The sequence below is a fragment of the Tachysurus fulvidraco genome, chromosome 15 (assembly GCF_022655615.1).
Source record: "Tachysurus fulvidraco isolate hzauxx_2018 chromosome 15, HZAU_PFXX_2.0, whole genome shotgun sequence".
Classification (NCBI taxonomy): Eukaryota; Metazoa; Chordata; class Actinopteri; order Siluriformes; family Bagridae; genus Tachysurus; species Tachysurus fulvidraco.
Genome location: NC_062532.1, coordinates 9286273 through 9307553, shown reverse-complemented (window position 1 = coordinate 9307553; position 21281 = coordinate 9286273). Strand labels below are relative to the sequence as shown.

Genomic DNA, 21281 nt, shown 5'->3' with positions numbered 1-21281 from the left:
TTACCCTCGCTCGCTCTCTCTCTCTCATACCCTCGCTATCTCGCATCTCTCTTCTCATACCTACGCTCTTTTGCTCTCTCTCTCTCATACTCGCTCGTCTCTCTCTCTAAGACTCTCGTCTCGCTCTCCGTCTCTATCATTACCTCGCTGCTCATCTCTCTTCTCATACCCTAGCTCGATCTCTCTCTCTCTACCTTCTCATTCTCTCTCTCATACCCTCTCTCTCTCTCATACCCTCTCTCTCTCTCATACCCTCGCTCTCTCTCTCTCATACCCTCGCTCTCTCTCTCTCATACCCTCGCTCTCTCTCTCTCATACCCTCGCTCTCTCTCTCTCATACCCTCGCTCTCTCTCTCTCTCTCATACCCTCGCTCTCTCTCTCTCTCTCTCATACCCTCGCTCTCTCTCTCTCATACCCTCGCTCGCTCTCTCTCTCTCATACCCTCGCTCTCTCTCTCTCTCATACCCTCGCTCTCTCTCTCTCTCTCATACCCTCGCTCTCTCTCTCTCTCTCATACCCTCGCTCTCTCTCTCTCTCTCTCTCTCTCATACCCTCGCTCTCTCTCTCTCTCTCATACCCTCGCTCTCTCTCTCTCTCATACTCTCTCTCTCTCTCTCTCATACTCTCTCTCTCTCTCTCTCATACTCTCTCTCTCTCTCTCTCATACTCTCGCTCTCTCTCTCTCTCTCTCTCTCTCTCTCTCATACCCTCGCTCGCTCTCTCTCTCTCATACCCTCGCTCTCTCTCTCTCTCATACCCTCGCTCGCTCTCTCTCTCTCTCATACCCTCGCTCTCTCTCTCTCTCATACCCTCGCTCTCTCTCTCACATACCCTCGCTCTCTCTCTCACATACCCTCGCTCTCTCTCTCTCTCTCATACCCTCGCTCTCTCTCATACCCTCGCTCTCTCTCATACCCTCGCTCTCTCTCATACCCTCGCTCTCTCTCTCTCTCTCTCTCTCTCTCTCATACTCTCACTCTCTCTTTCATACTCTCACTCTCTCTCTCTCATACTCTCACTCACTCTCTCTCATACTCTCACTCACTCTCTCTCATACTCTCGCTCTCTCTCTCTCATACTCTCGCTCTCTCTCTCTCATACTCTCGCTCTCTCTCTCTCATACTCTCGCTCTCTCTCTCTCATACTCTCGCTCTCTCTCTCTCATACTCTCGCTCTCTCTCTCTCATACTCTCGCTCTCTCTCTCTCATACTCTCGCTCTCTCTCTCTCATACTCTCGCTCTCTCTCTCTCATTCTCTCACATTCACATTCTCTCTCTCACACTCTCTCTCTTATACTCTATCCCTCATTTATTCTCTCTCTCATTCTCTCTTATACTCTCTCTTGCTCTCTCTCATGCTCACACACACACACACACACACACACACACACACACACACACACACAGAGGAGAGAGAGAGAGAAGTGGTACGTATGCAATTCAGTGTGAGAGAGATCCATGTTGCACCACAATGCTGATTACGCCAGTTAGGATAATCACAGTCTCTGTGTGCATGTGTCTCCACATGATGAGAGTGAGTGGGAGAATAGGGAAAACGAATGGGGAAGAATAAGCACATCAGACCAGGCATGGACTCTTCATGTTACACATACTGGGATGATTCTTGCTATAATTTGTAAATTTATGCCATTATCAGCCAAACCATGAAATAAATCAGAAAAAACATTTGAAAATTATGAGCACTCTGTAATTTGGCCAACTGCCCTGTTGAGCCAAAAACTTTTGAATCTGCAAGACTGCACATTGTCCATATCATATTACAGACTACCAATCAAGAGAAGTGAAGAGACATTTCTTGAGCTCTTTTCCCACATCAGTTAGGTACGTCTTACCTAGGTTATGCCGTTTGGTTTTGGCGTGTTCGTGGATGTGTTTCTTGGAGAAGCAGCCGAAGAAGACACAGTATAGGCACGAATGCAGCCTGTTCAGGTGAGCGCCACACATATGACAGATGCACGATTTTGCCTGGTAAAAAAAAATAATGGTAAATGAGAAAAAACAGGAGAGACAGACAGATGTTAATGGGATAATAACACAGCAATCATTATAAGCTCTTCAGAAGATCGAAGCTATGCCGTTAGGTACCAGTGTTGTATATTTTATTATTCACGGATACATGTAACTCATCGGATATTACAAACAAACCAATAAATTGGTTGTTAAATCTTTTTTTTTTTTGTAAACACTGAATGGAAACTACAGGCTTGAACTTCACAGGGTCACTGTTTTGTTGTTCACCTCTTGGATGAAGAAGAGTGTCTCACAATACCGTCTATTTCGGGTGATGTTTTAGTTCAGGTCTGAACCTCAGATTACAAGAAATCTGTACCACAATATTCAACATGCAGGACAAATCTGGGAACATGATTAAAAAGAAGCCCTATGTTTATTCTGGATTTGTTGTTAAAAAGCATAAATCAGCTTAAAGACAAGTGAGATGTCTTTGAAAGGAAAGCAATATATTTTTAAACTGAGAAAGAGTGTGAAATTAATCAGAGCTACTACACAATCACTGGGCATAGCCAATACACAGTGTGAAATCTCCTAAAAAAAAGTGTGATAGACAGACAGACAGATAGACAGACAGATAGATAATCAGTTTTCTGACAAACATTTTTTGAACTGTGAAGAAAAAACAGAAACCGACCGGGATTGATAACCACCACCACGGGGCAAAGTAAAGGCCTCACAATCCGACATTTGAAGAAGACTTTTGAGAGCATCAGAAATAGAGATGCCATAACACAAGTTTCAAAGTAGTAGTAATCAGTAGTTAAGAAAAGGAAGATCAGACTGGAATTCAGAAAGAAATGCAGAGATGAGCCACAAACGTTTTAAAACCAAAAATCAACCAAACTGATGGAAAGGGCAAAGAGTGAAAAAAGAAAGGATCCGCTCATGATCCAAAACATATAAACTCGTCATCATTAGCTTTCATGGCTGCTTCCGTAATGGGCTCAATAACCTTTACTGATGATGTAACTCATGACTGTGGCATCAGAATTAACTCTGAAATATTCTCATACATTCTGTTTCCCAGCTTGGTGCAGAAATTGTTAACCCTCAACTGCTTCATTGTTTTCATTTCACAAGTTTCTCTGGATTAAAAGTATTAGCCAGATGAGCATAGTGCACAATACAGGTACATGGATTAGTTTAAACAAAGCTTGTTGAAAAAACATCCTGAAAGAGATCCATGTGGAGCTTCTGTATATGATACAGCACTGTAACTAGAAAAGTATACATCCTGGAAGAACTGCGGTATCTACCAACAAGATACTGTATCAACACAGGAATTTTTTATGATATGTGAAAGACAACAAGGTGGGGAACCATTTTTTTAAATCTTATTAACTTCGAGACAGAGAAAGAAGAAATACTAATAAAAGAACTGTTTATAGCTGCGACAAGTTTTGTAACAGTTTCTAACAGACTTCCCATGACGTGCAACATGCCGATGAACAAAAAGCATTAAGTGAAATTCATCAACAACTTAATAATTGTATTCGCTAACAAACCCCTGTGATTTAGGAAGAATAAAACACTTTGTGACTTGCTGTTGATCCACTTCATAGTGGTAACATGAACCACTTTGGTCACAGATTCAGTCTCCTACAAAATCATCGCTTCAGTCCATGATCATCCAAAATGACATTTTAACTGTTCTAGGCGAGTAAAAATCTATTATACCGATTATGCTTCTAAACAGCATGAGATTTCATCTCATCACAATATACCTGAGGGCCAGTCAAATACATATATGGTATGAATTAAAAAAAATGATTAATATATAGGCTCGAAGTGCCTTAATTTGTGGGTCTCCATGAAGCCAGGTAGCCATGACTAAATTCATTTGAAGGTGTAGTACCAGAGAAAACAATACATTCTTATGTTAAAGCTAAGTGTTAACAGTCTTCTGCCACCAGCAAGTGAAAAAAACCCACAAGTTTGCTTGCAGGCCCCTAATTATATTCTATATTCTAAACAGAATTCATGAGCCAGTTAACGTCTGGCCACAGGTCGCGCTTGTCCCTTGTGCCCCTAGGTTGGACATTACATGCATTGGAGATGAATGTTTTCAAGGCATGAAAACTGAAAACAAGCTTGTCATGATCGTACATGAGAAAATTCAACACATACAACACATTAAGCTGGTTTGCGTCAACACGACAGCAAAGTGGCCGACATGAACTAATTAAAATAAAAGGAGAAAAGGACAAGACACTGTGGGATATTAATTTTCTGTGTGGATGTGTCCACTGGCTCAGTGTGGTCGAACCTTGGGACGAGGTAGACAAGCAGACGTATACACACGGACACCGGGGTGACAGGCCTGTGGCCAAGTGTGTATTTTCAGTAAAGAGGAAAGGGCAAAGGAAAATTTTGAAGCAGTGAATCATACTTGATAGAGAGAACATGCAGGCCCAGCCTAAGTGAGCACACAAATGGATAAGGGGTTAGCCATAACAACCACTGGCATGCAAATCTGGCTTACAAAATAAAACATTCTAAATAGCATCAGATTCAGAACACATAGAAAGTCACAGATGAACAAAGGCAGCATGTAATGTACAAACAGATGTATATGTGTTGAATCAAACTGCCATGCTATATAGCATGTACAGGCACTGACTGGTATGTACTGAGGCATCACAGGCTGCAAAATTACATTACACTCATGTTAGGATGAAAGACATTGGGCAAATAAAAACGAGAATTACAAATGTAAGAATAAAGTAGGAATAAAAAACAGGTGAATACAACCATGCAATATACAGACACTATCCTCCCTGTAGTCCTTGAAGCTCTACACAAAGCCATGAACACCACTGATCCTCCAGTTTTTACTCGTCTCAAGCTTTGATGCTGTCGATTCCCGAACCCTCATCTCCATTCTTACTGAGCATGTAAAAATGTTATGCGGATGACACTTGACTCATGTTCTTGTTTCCTTCCTCTGACACACGTTTCAGCACAGATTTCAGCATACATGGATGGCAGGCACGGATGGCAGCTCATCAGCTAAAAATTTAAATAAATAAATAAATAAATCTGTGCTTTACATCCCCAAACATGCTTCTTTATGACAAGATCCCTGTTACCATCTGCCATCACACGTAACATGATTCACTGACTGACTCGTGCTGATTCCTCCTCTACAACATTAAGAGGATCCAGACGTATTCTATTCACTGAGCCCACACACTGGCTTGTTCACTGCTTTGTCATTCAGGGATTGTATGACTACCAGGTGTGCTCCTGTGCACCATTTAACCCCTGAAACTCCTGCAGAAAGCAGCTGCATGATTTGTTTTCAATCTCCCTAAGAGCTCCTACACCATCTCATGGTCAAGATCGCTCCAACTAAGTGCATATATTTACACGTTTTTCAAAACTTAATTGTATTTCTTTTTTTTGTGCACTTTGGTACAAACCTTCTTATTTTTGTACTTCTAAAAACTGCCATTAGTTTTGGGGATCTGTGCAATCCCTACAGATCTATAGGCACTGTCTTCAGCAGGTCACATCCTTTCCAAGTTGCTCTGGATAATCTGCAGTATGTGCTCTCCAGAGTATCAGCACAATGCCTACATGTAATTGTACAAAAAAGGATTGTAATTGACTGCTTGCATGCAACCATACAAGCAGACTCATGCTTAAAAATAACACCACGTATACACGCACACCAGAGGAACAGTAGGCAAAGACACAGTTACACTAAACTACAAAAATAAATAAATAAATAAATAAATAAATAAATAAATAAAAGCCTTCCATGCCCATAGACAGGAAACCAAGGAAACAATTCACACTGTTCTCTAAAAACTTCTAGCACTCTGTCAATATCACCCAATTTAAAAAGGAGAAGTAGCATAAAAAAAACCTATACGGCGATCATACTGTGATATTTCTGTTATTTATTTATTTGTTTGTGCCACACACCCAGTGTAACCCGAGACATTGATAAGTCAAGTATGAGTGTGATTTACACTATTTAAAGTCTATAACTGTTTAAAGATCAGAAAAAAGCAATATTGTAGTCCTCCAAGACCAAATCTGAAAAGTGTACAAGTCCATGAATCAGGCCTACTGTCTCTGGGTTCTGCTCCCTAAAAATCCCAATGTAATCTCCTGCCATCCTTCAGCATTAGTCACATGTTAGACTCGCTCTGACTCAGAGCAATTGTGTTAAAGAAGACCAAATAAAGCTGCATGTGTAAGAATCAGAGGTTGACTGATAAGCAGGTATAGTACAGTTTTATCCTGGGCTATTTACCTTACATAAGTCTTGATTAGTCTCTCTCTGCCCATAAACCTACATAATTAATCCAGTTTGTAACAGCAGTCATTTTCACTCAAATTGTAGACACACACTGGAAGGTTTTACCCAAACTGGTAGAAACTGGTTGCTTACAGATGCTCAGCTTGGAGTTTGCTGCTAGATGCCATGGGTTCACCGTGGCATTATTTCACTGTATTTTAATAAACAGACAGCCAATAAGGGGTGCAGTGATAGACAAAATTCTAAATATAATTTAATATAATATGGTACGAAAATATGAATTAAAGATATGTGCCTTATGAAAATATTAATTTTCATATTTATTATTTCACACAACTATAATAACTGAACATTTATAATGACAGGGTAGTTTTCACCTGATCATTTCTATCAGGAGCTGAAACATGAACATTTAGCTGTTTGTTTTTTGCGTTCGTACAACACGAGTGATCTTAATGCAGACGTACAGTATTGTTCAAAATAATAACAGTACAATGTGACTAGCCAGAATAATCCAGGTTTTTAGTTTATTTTTTTATTGCTACGTGGCAAACGATTACCAGTAGGAGCAGTAGATTCTCAGAAAACAAACAAGACCCAGGATTGATGATGTGCACGCTCGAAAGGCTGTGAAATTGGGCAATTAGTTGAAAGGGGTGTGTTAAAAAAATAGCAGTGTGGCGTTCAATCACTGAAGTCATCAATTTTGTGAAAACACTCGTGTGAATCAGGTGGCCCCTATTTAAGGATGAAGCCAGCACTTGAACATGCATTTGAAAGCCTGAGGAAAATGGGTCGTTCAAGACATTGTTCAGAAGAACAGCATACTTTGATTAAAAGGTTTGGAGATTGGAGAGGGGAAAACCTATAAAAGAGGTGCAAAAAATTATAGGCTGTTCAGCTAAAATGATCTCCAATGCCTTAAAATGGAGAGCAAAACCAGAGAGATGTGGAAGAAAATGGAAGACAACCATCAAAATGGATCGAAGAATAACCAGAATGGCAAAGGCTCGGCCAATGATCAGCTCCAGGATGATCAAAGACAGTCTGGAGTTACCTGTGAATACTGTGACAGAAGACGTGTGTGTGAAGCTAATCTATTTTCAAGAATCCCCTGCAAAGTCCCTCTGTTAAAAAAAGGCATGTGCAGAAGTTACAATTTGCCAAAAGAACACATCAACTGGCCTAAAGAGAAATGGAGGAACATTTTGTGGACTGATGAAAGAAAAATTGTTCTTTTTTGGTCCAAGTGCCACAGACAGTTTGTGAGATGACCACCAAACTCTGAATTCAAGCCACAGTACACAGTGAAGACAGTGAATCATGGTGCTGCAAGCATCATGATATGGGCATGTTTCTCCTACTATGGCGATGGGCCTATTTATCGCTTACCAGGGATCATGGATCAGTTTGAATATGTGAAAAAATACTTGAAGGTCATGTTGCCTTATGCTGAAAAGGACATGCCCTTGAAATGGTTATTTCAACAAGACAATGACCCCAAACTAGTAAACGAGCAAAGTCTTGGTTCCAACCAGCAAAATTCATTTTATGGAGTGGCCAGCCCAATCCCCGGGACACTTAATCCAATCGAGAACTTGTGGGGTGATATCAAAAGTGCTGATTCTGAAGCAAAACCAAGAAATGTAAATGAATTGTGGAATGTTGTTAAACAATCATGGAGTGGAATAACAGCTGAGAGGTGCCACAAGTTGGTTGACTCCATGCCACACAGATGTGAAGCAGTTTTAAAAAAACTGCGGTCATACAACAAAATATTAGTTTAGTGATTCACAGGATTGCTAAATCCTAGAAACAAAAACATTTGTACAAAATAGTTTGGAGTTTGTACAGTCAACGGCAGACACTGCTATTTTTTTTTTTTTAACACACCCCTTTCAACTAATTGCACAATTGCACAGCCTTACAAGTGTGCATATCATCAATGCTGGGTCTTATTTGTTTTCTGAGAATCTACTGCACCTACTGGTAACTTGTTTGCCGCGTAGCAATAAAAAATATACTAAAAACCTGGATTATTCTGGCTAGTCACATTGTACTGCTATTATTTTGAACAATACTGTGTATACATGCTTATGGCACTAGTGTCATTGTATGTGCACTTACAGCAGTTGGCAGATTCAGCACACTGTAACGATTCGGTCCACCATCTACTGGCCCCAAAGCTGAAGTGCTTCGACTCTCAGGGATCTGAGAGGATCTTCCGGTTTCTGCTTGCTGCTACCCACAGACAGACAATGCTGCTTTTCATGAGTCAATAAGTGAAAATACAATCAAATCTTTAAACAGGAACTTTTCTGTAAACCACTGTAGATAAAAAAGGAAGTTGCATTTTTCAGAGGAGGAAATGTGGGCTTTAGTTTAAATGTTTATGCAAATGGTGGAAGTAAAATCATGAAGAATGGCCTACTTTATTATGCAGTCTGATTTATTGAATTCAGAGTACAATATGCTGTATTATTACACCCACAATTTATAACCTCACCATTCCAAAAGTACCATAGTCAAACATTACTTCACTTAAAAATGTGCAGGCCAGCACACTAACTTCTCTTTCGCTAGGATTGTGATATGGAGGTCACTGAAAATTATCTTCTAGCCACTTGGTCCTTCTGCCAGTTTGTCAAACTGCATTGCAGCTTGTGTGAATTGGAGATGATGCGTGTTGCACAAAAAAAAACATGCATAATAGTGCATCTCTCATGTATTAAGAAAGAATTCAAATGATTGATGGACTCACACAGACCCATATTTTTTCCCTTAATTGGATTAGTGAAGTGCAGGAAGATGCATTCGAATATGATTGCCGTTTATGCGTTAACACAGTAATTGCCTGCAAGCTCGTTGGTTAAGGAAGTCCTGTAAGACTTGTTCAATGTTCTAGGTACTGTATTATGATTCTGGTTAAATAAAATGTAAAAGTATTTAAGATTCATTTAACCCTTGTATTTTCCTCGGGTCTATCTGACCCGGCTGGAAGGTTTAAAGTTTAATGTGTCATAACTTTGGTTTTCTTCCACATATTTGCCTGAAATTTACCAGGATTGTTCCAAATTATGAACTTTGCAAGTAAAATTAATTTTGTCTATTGAGTTTGGGATCCTCCAGTTTCAATTGGACCCGGGCCACATTTAGTGGGGCAATAGGTCACACTTTTGCCCTTTTCAGCGCAATGAACATACATACAGACACAAAAATGCACACATAAAATATCCACTAACACCCACACCCAAAACACACACTCATACACCAAACACACACACACACACACACACACACACACACACACACACACACACACACACACACACAAACTTTGGGCATTGCATTTCATTAGGCCTCCAGAAAAAATATAAGCATTCAAGTCAATTTGACCTGTAAAAAAATCATTAAAAATGTTCAAAATGGTTTCAAAACAAACTCCTGGCATTGAAATATACCAGCCTGCAATTGTGCATCAACGTCTGTGCCTCTATAGTGAAAATAATTCAAAATATGTTTTTTTTTTTTTACAAAAAAATTAGGCATTTTCGTATATAAATAAGGTTTATTATACCAAATATCTATCTATCTATCTATCTATATATATCTATATATATATATATATATATATATATATATATATATATATATATATATATATATATATATATATATATATATATGTTTATATGTTAGACTAAAAAGGTGGGGGAAAAAATGGCTCTCATATATATATATATATAAATAATATATATACACACACACACCATTTTTTTATAAGCAGTCAAAATAGACAAGGTCAAGTTCGGCGCTCGTAATTTGCATAGAAATTCAGGTAAAGAAAACAGGAAAGTTAAACATTTTTATATTAATATTAGGGCTGGGCAAGTTAACGCGTTTTTATCGCGTTAACGAATTCATTAATTAATTCAATTAGTTTATCTCGCGTTAATGTACTTTTTATTTTGAAAGTCCGTTGCTCACTGCGTTTGAATACACATAGATAGACTGGGTCACAGGAGGGGTGGGATGTATATCAGTAGGCTACTGACTGCTTGGGATGAGCGTCATCACGCGTCTCAACCAATGAAAGCATTTGTTGTGTGCCTAAGAGAGCATAAGCGTGAAACAGAAAATATCTGTTGCGGACAGAAAAAATGGAAAAAGGTACCGAAATCTTCTGGACATAATTTTTTTTTTTTTTTTACAAACTAAATAAAAACGTTAATGTTTTTTTTTATTATTGTTTTAATGTTTTATTTATACGTTAATGTTATATTTAATTTGATTACATTAATGTTTAAGTTAAGATTTACAAGAAGTGTTAACTTCTACTAACTTTTAACTGCTGTAAAAAAAGCACTTTGTTTAAAGTTGACAAACCAAAGGTTATTGCACTTTTGTTCATACAGCAGTAGTTTGAAAGAATAGAATTACACAACACACTACTTTTGATTTCCTTATTGAATTTTGCGCATGCTGCGATTAATCACGATTAACCACAGAAAAATCATGCGATTAATCGCGATTAAAATATTTAATCATTGCCCAGCACTAATTAATATATTTGTTTTAAAAAATGAATGACTGTATGCTCTAACTACACATACCTAAACATTGTCCTGTCAATAAATGAGATGGACCCTCTTTAGACTGATCACCTCTGTGGGTGTTAACTTTGTACTTGGCCAAGTATTTCATTGCAGCATGAATCACAAACTAGGACAGCGGAACACAGGCAGCTATTTCCACCACTGCAACATTTTACAAATGCCATGCTTCCAGTCAAAGGAAACGTGCAGCCATTCCATGCTAGGCCACAGTATGCCTGTTGTACTGGGCAGAGTATTTCATTGTGGTGTAAAGGAAACACAAACTAGGACAACAGAACATAAGCTGCTATTTCCTCCTCTGCAATATTTCACAAATGCCACGCTTCCAGTCAGAGGAAACGGAAACGTGCAGCTAATCTAATGCTAGGCCACAGTATGCCAGTCCAGACAGATAGAGACAGCATCTGTCTGTGTTCTCCTGCCAAGGCCTCTGATCATGTTGGCCATTTCTGGCAGTCAGACAAAGAACAGCTCACCACCCTGAAGGTGACCAAAAACTAGGAACATTTTGGTGTCCTGCAGTTGTCTGGGCTAACAGACATGTTCCGTGTGGGGAAAATGAAAAGTGTCTGGGTGTCTGGGTCAGCTAAGACATGGACCTGGGTCAGGAGCTGACAAGCTATTTGACGAACTTAAAAAAGCTTTTTCTGTGAATATAAATTCTGAATTAAAATACAAAAGGAAAAAGAAGAAGGTGGAGCCAACTTCACCAGAAGCACCTCGGACATGAATACACAAATCATTGAGAGCTGCTGATTAGCATCTGTGGGATCTGTTTCAATTCATTCATTTTCTTTGACTCATAAAACTGTATAAAAATGTTAGTGACAATCACACTCAAATTCATGCTGTTGCAGTGAATATGGGCACAGCTGTGCTTACCTGCAGCCTTGTGCATATGGCTGAATAACATCATGATATTCAGTATAGCACAACTCCTGCTCCTGTATTATTGCTGAATTGAGATGAAATACATTCGGGCTGCAGCTATCAATTATTTCATCGATTAATCGAGTAATTGCATAAGTGGAATACTAAATATGCAAGAGAAAATAACTAATTTGCTTACTTTTTAGAAATGTTTTACTTTTTTTTTTGGTTGCTAAAAAAAATTCATACATTAATAACCATGAAAACTAAACCCATTTAGAGCATTTAATTGCTACATTACATTCTCTGGTGGAATGATGTAATATTTGCAGCTGTGTGTCTCTTTTCAAGGGGCATCATGGTCAGGCTGTGAGAATGTGTGTGTGTCAGAGATTGAGACTATGAACATGAATGACGCTTAGGCTAGTAGCTAAGTAGCTAATTTGGGGACATCATAACTAGCCACCATATTGATTTAGTCTTAAATAGTCACTACATATGGCCACAACCAACATACACTTTTACGGGCCTTCATTTCAACTAGTAATCATAATAATTTAAGCTAAACCCGCTCAGCAGACGGAGTGTTTTTGGATGAGATGTTGAAGCATAGAACTTCAGTCTGACAGAAAACCAACTGTACGGAGTTTTAGTTTGAAATGATCGCAAACTTTGGAATCTTTCTGCCATTTTCTGTCACCTGAATCTTCTCCACGCCCCTTGCCACTTTCTCCCGGTTCCTTTGTTTTTCATTGTCCGTGTTTACGACATGTTCAGAGTTTAGTAAGTTGTGCATCGGTAATAAATGGTATGCAGGAAAATGCAGTGCTCCATGTGTAGATACAGTAAATGGACTAAACGTATTAAAAGTTAAACGTATTAAAATTACTCGAGTTACTCAAGGAAGTGTTTCAGCCCTAAACTAGATTTTCCAAATAGTCACCAAACATGTACTTGTAAAAAGATCCCAATTAACAAGCTATTATTTGAAGGGCATATTGCTCACTCCTAATTTGTAAATGTTTTTTTTTTCCCTACAGTGGGCTCAGGTAAGAACATGACTGCATATACATGCACAGTAGAGTGAAACATGGTTTGTCTGCCCCTGGACTTCTAGATGATCTCATGTTAACCTAATCCTTCTCTGCTGCTAAGCAAAGTATTTTGGCCAAATGAGATCTATACAGTAAAGCTCGACCTAGAAACAGTTTGTTTTTCAATCTCCTTCATTCTCCAGCCCCTTTGATCGTACTGCCTCAAATTGTCAAAGCTATAGATTTACAAGCATTTGTTTTATGTATGCTGAAACCTTCACAATGATATTCCAAAGGCAATGTCTGTTTTATCTTCTCAACCATTCAATATAGTGTAAAACTACAACATAAACAGACAAAAAAAATGTATACTTGTATAGCACAAGGATTTTTTCATGATCTAGATTGAGTATGATGAATATTCTATCTTAGTTTTTAATCCATTTGTGTATTCATGGATTGTGGCTCACGTAAGTAGAAGACAAAATCAATATCACAATAATGCAGGAAAGAAGTAAAGAAAACAGTGGGGAAAGAAAGAAAGGATCAAAAAAATGTAAAGTGAAGGCAGTGAACCTTTCTTGCTTGTGCTACAATGACACACGGGACAAACAGATTTCATGTTTGCTATTCCTAGTTGCTTGGTAGACAAAAAAGAAAAAAAGAAAATGAGCCCCTCCTATTGACCCTTTAAAAACGATTTCTTTTCCATTTGGTGTTTATGTGCTGCCTGCTCTGTTACAAACATCAGCTGAGGGACCGGGTCTGGCTGATCGTAGATGCTTTTTAGAGGTGGATTCATTAATGTGCACAGATGATGTAGAGTGTAAAACTCTTCTGCTAGTAGAAAACAGAACAGGGGGGGGGGGGGGGAATACACAGACATATGCAAATGCTACAAGGTGCCTTTTTGTCAAAAGATGCAAATATGATGTTCTGCAAAAACAAAAAATGGTTTCCGGAGACTACGCAGTCATCAACACAATTAGTTTGGTTAAAATACCAAACTTATTAATTAAGAATGAAGAATGAAATTTTATTGTAATTTATTGGCAAAAGTGTTCGAACCTCGGTCATCAATGCATTCGGTCTTGCTGCGTGTCACACATTTCTGCACCAGCTGCAGTCTGAATCTTGTTTGCTGCGGGCAAAACTATGGAAGTCCTAAGAGGCCGTGCGTTATTGTATTTTTTTCCTTTCTTGTTTTGTCGAGATAACGACTTCAGTTTCCCGTTATCTTGACAAAACAAAAGTTGGTTTGTAATAATCCTTTACATATTAACAATAAATAACGTATAATACATAATAAATGTTCAACAAAAATATTATAATAAATAATGATACATACAATAATGTAATAATCCATTTGTCGTTATCACGACAAACCAAGAAAGAAAGAAAAAACAGAATAACGCATGGCCTCTTAGGACAAAATATAAAATCAAAAGAAATAAACTGTGCTCCTGGTCACGGAGGTGCAAAATATCAAGGCATGAATTCTGAGACAATTACATGGGAAAGCAAGGACTTTGATTTCTAACAACATTCAGCGAAGCAATTAAATCTGTTACAATAACTTTTTATTGATTATTCAGCTGTAATGAATAAGATTGATCATGTTAGAGAACAAAGAACTATATTTACACCAGTAGTGAAATCTTTAAGCCAATTATGCACAGAGTTTTATATATCAGTGGGGTTTGGCCAAAGACATATGTGCATCACTGAGAGTAAAAGGAAAATCAAACAATGACTGGGAATCCTTTTGTTGTGTGCGTACACGTGTGTGAATATCCAGCAGCACATCTGAAAGACGAGTGTAATATTCTTAGTCACTCCTGTGAATCGCCTTAATCTTAAAATGCTAGTTTTGCTAGACACACCTTTCCACCAGAGATCAGAGAACCCGAAGAACCCCACAAGAAGAATCGAGAGAACATAACAGATCGCAATCCGAGTTAAGGATTTAAACTGTTAAGACATGAGAAAGGAAGCGGCAACATGACATGCTGTTTCACAATTTCTGTTGTTATACACCTGCCAGACACTTTATTTGAAAGTATACACTTACTTATTCAGTTAGTCTCCTGAACCATCATAAACAGATCTGCATTTTGTGCAAAGCATTTCTCACTAGAAGTCAGTCAGACTAATCCCCTGCGCTTCACATGAATGTTCACGTAAGCACAGGTTTGTGGGTCACAAAGCAAAATGTTGGACTAACACATCAATGACAAGTTTAAACTTAGAAATTCGACTCAGAATGCCATTACAAAATAAATCTTGACACCATATACTCACAGTTCATCGCAGACCATTGTACGATTGACATTTCAGTTTTTCACTGAAATGATAAATTTATAAATGATAAATTCCACCTCAGCAAGTTTGCAATGAGAAAAAAGCTGTGTTGTATGTTAAACTCCACAGCTTCAGCACTCCAGTCCATCATGCCTGGACACCTAGAAAACAAGCATCTCTAAATTCAGCTACAAGTCTTGTCCATGCAGCAATGTCCCTGACATGTAATAGATCGAATTTTATTTTCTCTTACTATATGAAGAAAAATTGCCTTGAATAGTATCTTTTCAGCAGCGATTGACTGACAGCAATGAACAGCAACTCTGCCAACAGACACACATCTGTCACACACCATTACAATTATAATCTTCAGTCACTAGCAGGCAAGACAGATAAGGCAGAAGACAAAAAAAAAAAAAAAAAAAAAAAAACAGTACAACCATCTATGCACTAACTACAGCCTATTGTAAACAACATGCAAACAAATCTCCATCTCTTCTACAAGTTCGTTGACAGGAGACAACAAACCACAGATGCCTCTCAAGGACGGTTGTCTGCAGACCTAAAAAAGCATGTTAAACAAACACAAACACACAACTAGTACTTCAGGACACTCTGACCTCCCTGGTATCTTCACAATCAAACAAATAAGAAGTGTTACATCTGTGTACAATAACTTCCCAAAGAAATTTGTGGAACTGTGAATAAAATCCCACTGTGAGCTTCCACGATGCAGACTACCTGGGTCCTTGCTGAAACAAACTGAGTGGGCAATAGCATCAATAGCAAAAATAAATGGAATTGCCTTCTATGGAACAAACATGCCAAAACTGGAGATATAAATAAAGAAATCAAACTTTAAATCTTTACCGCGGTCTCAAAATCCAGAGGATCATGAAGAGTACTTAGGATTACTTTGTCTAAATTGATTACGAAATGTCTGACATGTTTTGACTGCTTTACTGTTGTGTGATTTTCTTGTCGACTGTATTATTGGACAAACATTATTTTAATCTAATAGGACTTAACAACTCTTAGGATATACATTACAGGGAAAAGACGCAAAAGGTAGCAGCACAGTTCATCTAAATTAAGCTGAACCTCAAAAATCTCTAACTGTGCTGCCTGTTAATTAAACTTGAGGTAAAAATCTGAGGCGCATCATTATAGAGCACAGGAAAAAGAGAGAATGAAGGCCAGACCAAGCCTTGCCTGAGATGCATCTTGTTTCAGAAAGAGCAACAACTCAACATCAATATGAGTCATACCACCAAAAACTAGGCTATAAGAACCAAATGGAACATGTTGCTTGTCCTTTTTTTCCTTTCTCTGTCAAGTAATTGGGCTATAATGATGCTCATACAAGGTCAACAAAGTCTCCATTCCAATTCCAAATTTAACTGCCTCAAAAGTCAAATGAACGTCCTTGGTTTGTTTCCATAATCCAGAATCTGTTTGAAAGCTCTTAGCCAGCTAGTTATTTTCACAGGGATATTGAGGTGACAGAGCATCTGAGCGACTGGCAAATTTGTTTTTATAAGAATTCTATGGCAATGTTATTCCAAAAATTGGGAGATAATTATTTAATACGATAAATAACTATGTTGCATCTAAAATTCATGCAATCACTGCACTTACTACTGTCTGACATCCAGTCAAAATGCAAAAGCACAAACATGCTTATCAAGATTATTGCACAGATCATGCATTTTAAAAGGTTTTAACATAAATGTAGGTATTCGGTTTATTTTGTATGTATTGTCTGCAAAGTTTCCATCATAGATAAGCACCTGTTATAAAAATAAGAAGATGGAACAAGCAGACAGAACTAAAGGCAGCAGTGGGACCTCTAAAAAGTTGTAGGAATTACAAGTGGCACTGATTGTGCCCTAAAGCAGGGTCTTGGGGAATTTACCACAGTGCAAAATTCACATCTTTCCATTTACTACAAAGGCTTTGAGTGCCTTGCGATCTCAAAATATGCTCAACGTATTGACAAGCAAATTATTAAAGGATGATGCCAACCTGGTAGCTGATTTTTTTTTAAAGGCTGCCAATTCAGTCAAAACTATTGTTCCTCATTAAAAATATATAAAAAAAAAAACATAATAATGCATTCACAAGGTGCCAGTGCCAACCTTTAAACCACCATCAGAGAATAAAGTGCATTCTTGAAAATTGATTCTTCAAAGAAAAAAAAAAATTAAAATCTTTCTCTGTAACTGGTGTAGGCTCAGATGCATGTGGTTGCTAAAAGCTTGTTGCTGAAGATAGTAACAATACAAAAGAAAAAGAAAAAGAGTTTTTGATTCCAAAATAAGTCCTCGGCTAGCAGTCTTTTTTACTAAAGACATTTCTAAATGCTTTTATCCACCAGAGTAAACTAAATATTCTTGCCAGGTTTACAAAAACTGTATTTATAAATATCAAGCAGCTGATTTAAATGTAGTAGTAGTGGTGGTAGTAGTGGTAGTAGTAGTAGTGGTAGTAGTAGTAGTAGTAGTAGTAGTAGTAGTAGTAACACCCACACAACTCCATAAAAGGCAAAGCTGAGAGTGCTGAAAACAAGAAAATGACAACTAATTGAGAGCACCTGCAGATATACATCGTAAAGTAGCATCGCACAGTGTCATCAATCAGAGGCAGTGAAAAGCTCCAACACATTTTACAGCATGCTTTTTCTCTTTTTTTAAATGCATGGCTAGGCTTATTTGTATTCATTCCAACTATGCTCCAGCAAAAGATTCCCAAATAAATTAGTTCATATCCAGCTTGATGAATGTGACATTCACTGAGTGACAATAACACACTGACCAGAGGTGATGTGGAAATCTAGTATTTGAGAATAATAGCGCTTCACAGTCAACTCCTCAGACCTACATGGAAACAGCATTCCTTTTACCTCAACACTCCTATAAAGACACGCATGGCTTGTTAAACACGTTCGAGGTAAATGGTGTTGTAAAACATTCTGAAATAGTTGTTTGCCAACCTTTAATGAAATGGGAACACGTTCAACACATCTATAAGGCGGAAAAAAAAAATACAGATCGTGTTATGCTTATTTATCTGGGTTATAGGGATAGCGGTGTTTCCATAAACTCTACAGACAACTCCATGGACACTCGCCAAAGACTTTGTGAGCCAAACAGGGCATGTGGTAGCCTAGTGGTTAAGGTGTTGGGCTACCAATCGGAAGGTTGTGAGTTCGATCCCAGGTCCACCAAGCTGCCACTGATGGGCCCTTGAGCAAGGCCCTTAACCCTCAATTGCTCAGCTGTATAAAAAAAAGATAATGTAAGTCGCTCCAAATAAGGGCATCTGCCAAATGCTGTAAATGTAAATGACCCCATTGTATGGTCATCTGAAACATCTGGTCAGTCCTTGAACAGTCAGAACATCTGAAAATATGTGATTCAGTTAATGGCAAATGCAACAGCATGCTAGCTCAGTGAAGTCTATATCACACATCAGGGTGGGCGTTGTTCCAGATTAACCTCCTCTACACACACACACTTAACTAGACCCAACTTGGAGTACTGATCATTGTAAGAACTGGGACTGAACGAAGAGCAGATTTTGTGCGTTCTCTCATTGCAGTCTACTTGGTTCTGAGCATCACGTCGTCCACTGCATCCCTTTCCTCCGAACACTGACCGGTCTAGACGGCTAGCAGCTGACTGGATACAAACCCACCCAGTTTTGTAGTTTTCCTAACACACACATATTCTGTAGCTAGCCTGCGAACGGACTGGGACAACTTGTACACTCGACTTAACGGAGATACACGGATTATGTGTCTGATGTGATGTGATGTGCTTCCAACTGGGGCGTCGTACACAATACACTCAACACACTAGGATACAACGAGATAACGTTTTTCGCTTTCACTTTGTCCCTGAAGCTTTTAGCTAACCGTGTTGGGATTTGTTTGTTTGTTTGTTTTTGTTTCTCATGCTTTACCTTCCGTCTCCTGGTTTCTGCGGTGCCGGTCCACACAAAGCACTGATATATGACACGGAGGTTTTGCTTCCAATTGTCCACTTTGAAACCATTCACATGAGAGCACCCGGCCGGACACATGACAGAAAGCACATTCAGCTTTAGGGGTTTAAAGGGAGGAAACGTGTCCGGGAAGAAATAACGTGAACTAGCTCACAACACTAGCAAGCTAACTAACTGTCCAGCAACGGTTTCCGAATGAAAACGGATCCACTAATGTTACTGAAAGGTCCAAGAACAAAAGCAGGCATCTACTAAGAAAAAGTGCTATTCGTTATATTGAGCTTTGTTACATCAGCTGCTCTAGAGACTGCCGTTTCTGGCCGTATCGCGTTAGCTAAGCGTTTAACATTTGCTACTTCCAGCACTTCCACTTGCACTTAACAGATTTTTATGGTCGGCAACAGCAACACGGATTTCAAGCGTACACCATGAGCTCAGCAGAGCCCGCCTACTTCGCTTTTTAATTGGCTAACACGAAGGCGTCTTACAAACGATTGGCTGGTGACGTTACTATTTCCCCTCTATGTCCAGGCCCATACAAGTTACAGTAAGAACATGATTGGAGAAGAACGATGCCCTTTTGCTAGTGATGTGGTATTTTTACCGGTTTGAAGAAACCAAACAAACGAAGCAATTAATAAACATCCAAAAGAGCAGAAAAATGTTTAAATAGTGAAACAATAATGATTTGCCCATAAATATATAAAAACATAAAGAACTAGAACAACAAATATAGTAATAATGATAATAATAATCATTATTATTATTATCATTATTATTATTATTATTATTATTATTATTATTATTATTATTATTATTATTATAACAGTATTTTTTGTTGTTTTCCTCTTTTTTATAATTTGTTTGTTTGTTTGTTTGTGTATTCATACTCTGACAGAACATAACTATAACCCAAGCTCGGAAATGAACTGCAATTTTGTGCCTGATTTTTCTGTAAGCAATGTCAGGTGTTATACAGAAATATCTAGGAACGTTTCAGATGACACTGAAATTTGATTGGCTAGCAGAGATGCCCCATCTGCTGGAGCTGGTGGCTGATGGACCTGTTATGAGGGCGGTTGTTGAACTGATGCTAGGTGTCCTCTTTCATACTGTATCATCTTTAGTGGGCTTTTATATGGCCATTACACGGATTTGTGGATGGCAAATTAAAATTCTTACTTGTCTGCTTCTTTTTTTAAACCCAATATGGCCACATATGTTTGCATGCAAGCTGAATTCCCACTGCATGATTTCACTGCACATGTTTGTAAGTGTGCTCCATTGCTAAAACATGCTAAAAAAAATTAAACTGGTAGCTTAGTGAATAAATTTCTGAGCAAGTGACTGGAAGTTTGGGCTTCTAGTATTTGTCTGGGCTCTTGAGAAAGGAGTTTATCTTGCAGATATTATTAACTTTCACTAACTGTGTTCTACTGGTCTGGTTTGTAGTGGTTCTGTAGCCTATCCTAGAAACATTGGTTAACAAACCCTACTGTATGTCTCAGCCTAGTTCTACCTTAGACCTGCCCTCAACACTCTGCCTTTCCAAGAAGCTACCACCATCAGCTTCTGCTCAATTTAATTAAGGAAACGCTCGACATTCACAATCTACAAGTTAGTCGCTGAATATCATTGCATAGTCTCTGTGTTTTTGTTCTGTCTGTTTTTGCTTCACATGTCAGGAATTTTAGTGTTTCCTGTTTGTGAAATTTGATGACCTAGTTATTACCTAAAATGTTATGGTTTTCTTAATTGTTTCTAGCCATTGAACTATTTTACACATTTTACTTTTAGTGTTTGGTTATTTATAGTTGATTAGTCTATTTATGTCTTTCTTGCTTCAGCTTTTTCCAAAACATTGAGTATGTGGTCCAAGCCTATAAGATCCTTGTAAAACCTTCTCCTTTTTGCATTGAATGGTTGACTAAGGGGATCTGAGAGGGTTCAACTGCAAACTTTACCACTGAAATTACAAATTGTATCTCATCACTCAGAGGCCATATCATTGTTTATTATTAATCTAGCCAGACATCGGTTGTTCTGAATTAACTCTGGTTGAAACAACACTACTTAAACAGTCAAACTTTATGTTCCTCCCACTGTCCCTAATATCAGGGGATGCCTAGCTTATGGCACAACAGCTTCCA

At 38.4% G+C, this 21281-nt stretch overlaps 1 protein-coding gene across 3 annotated transcripts in view; it reads right to left on the bottom strand.

The window, feature by feature from the left end:
• LOC113639570 (ubiquitin carboxyl-terminal hydrolase 22) overlaps positions 1-19568 on the bottom strand; it is a 61206-nt gene extending 41638 nt beyond the window's left edge. Inside the window, exons 1-3 of one of the 3 annotated variants that reach the window (XM_027141493.2) lie at positions 19090-19568; positions 8433-8546; positions 1855-1987 (exon numbers count right to left, since the gene is read on the bottom strand). In XM_027141493.2, coding sequence (XP_026997294.1) covers positions 1855-1987; positions 8433-8546; positions 19090-19209 — 367 coding nt within the window. In that variant the 5' untranslated portion in view covers positions 19210-19568. The remainder of the gene's footprint in view (positions 1-1854; positions 1988-8432; positions 8547-19089) is intronic. The other 2 variants (XM_027141494.2, XM_027141495.2) reach the window with 2 other exon arrangements.
• Between the last annotated feature and the right edge of the window lie 1713 nt (positions 19569-21281).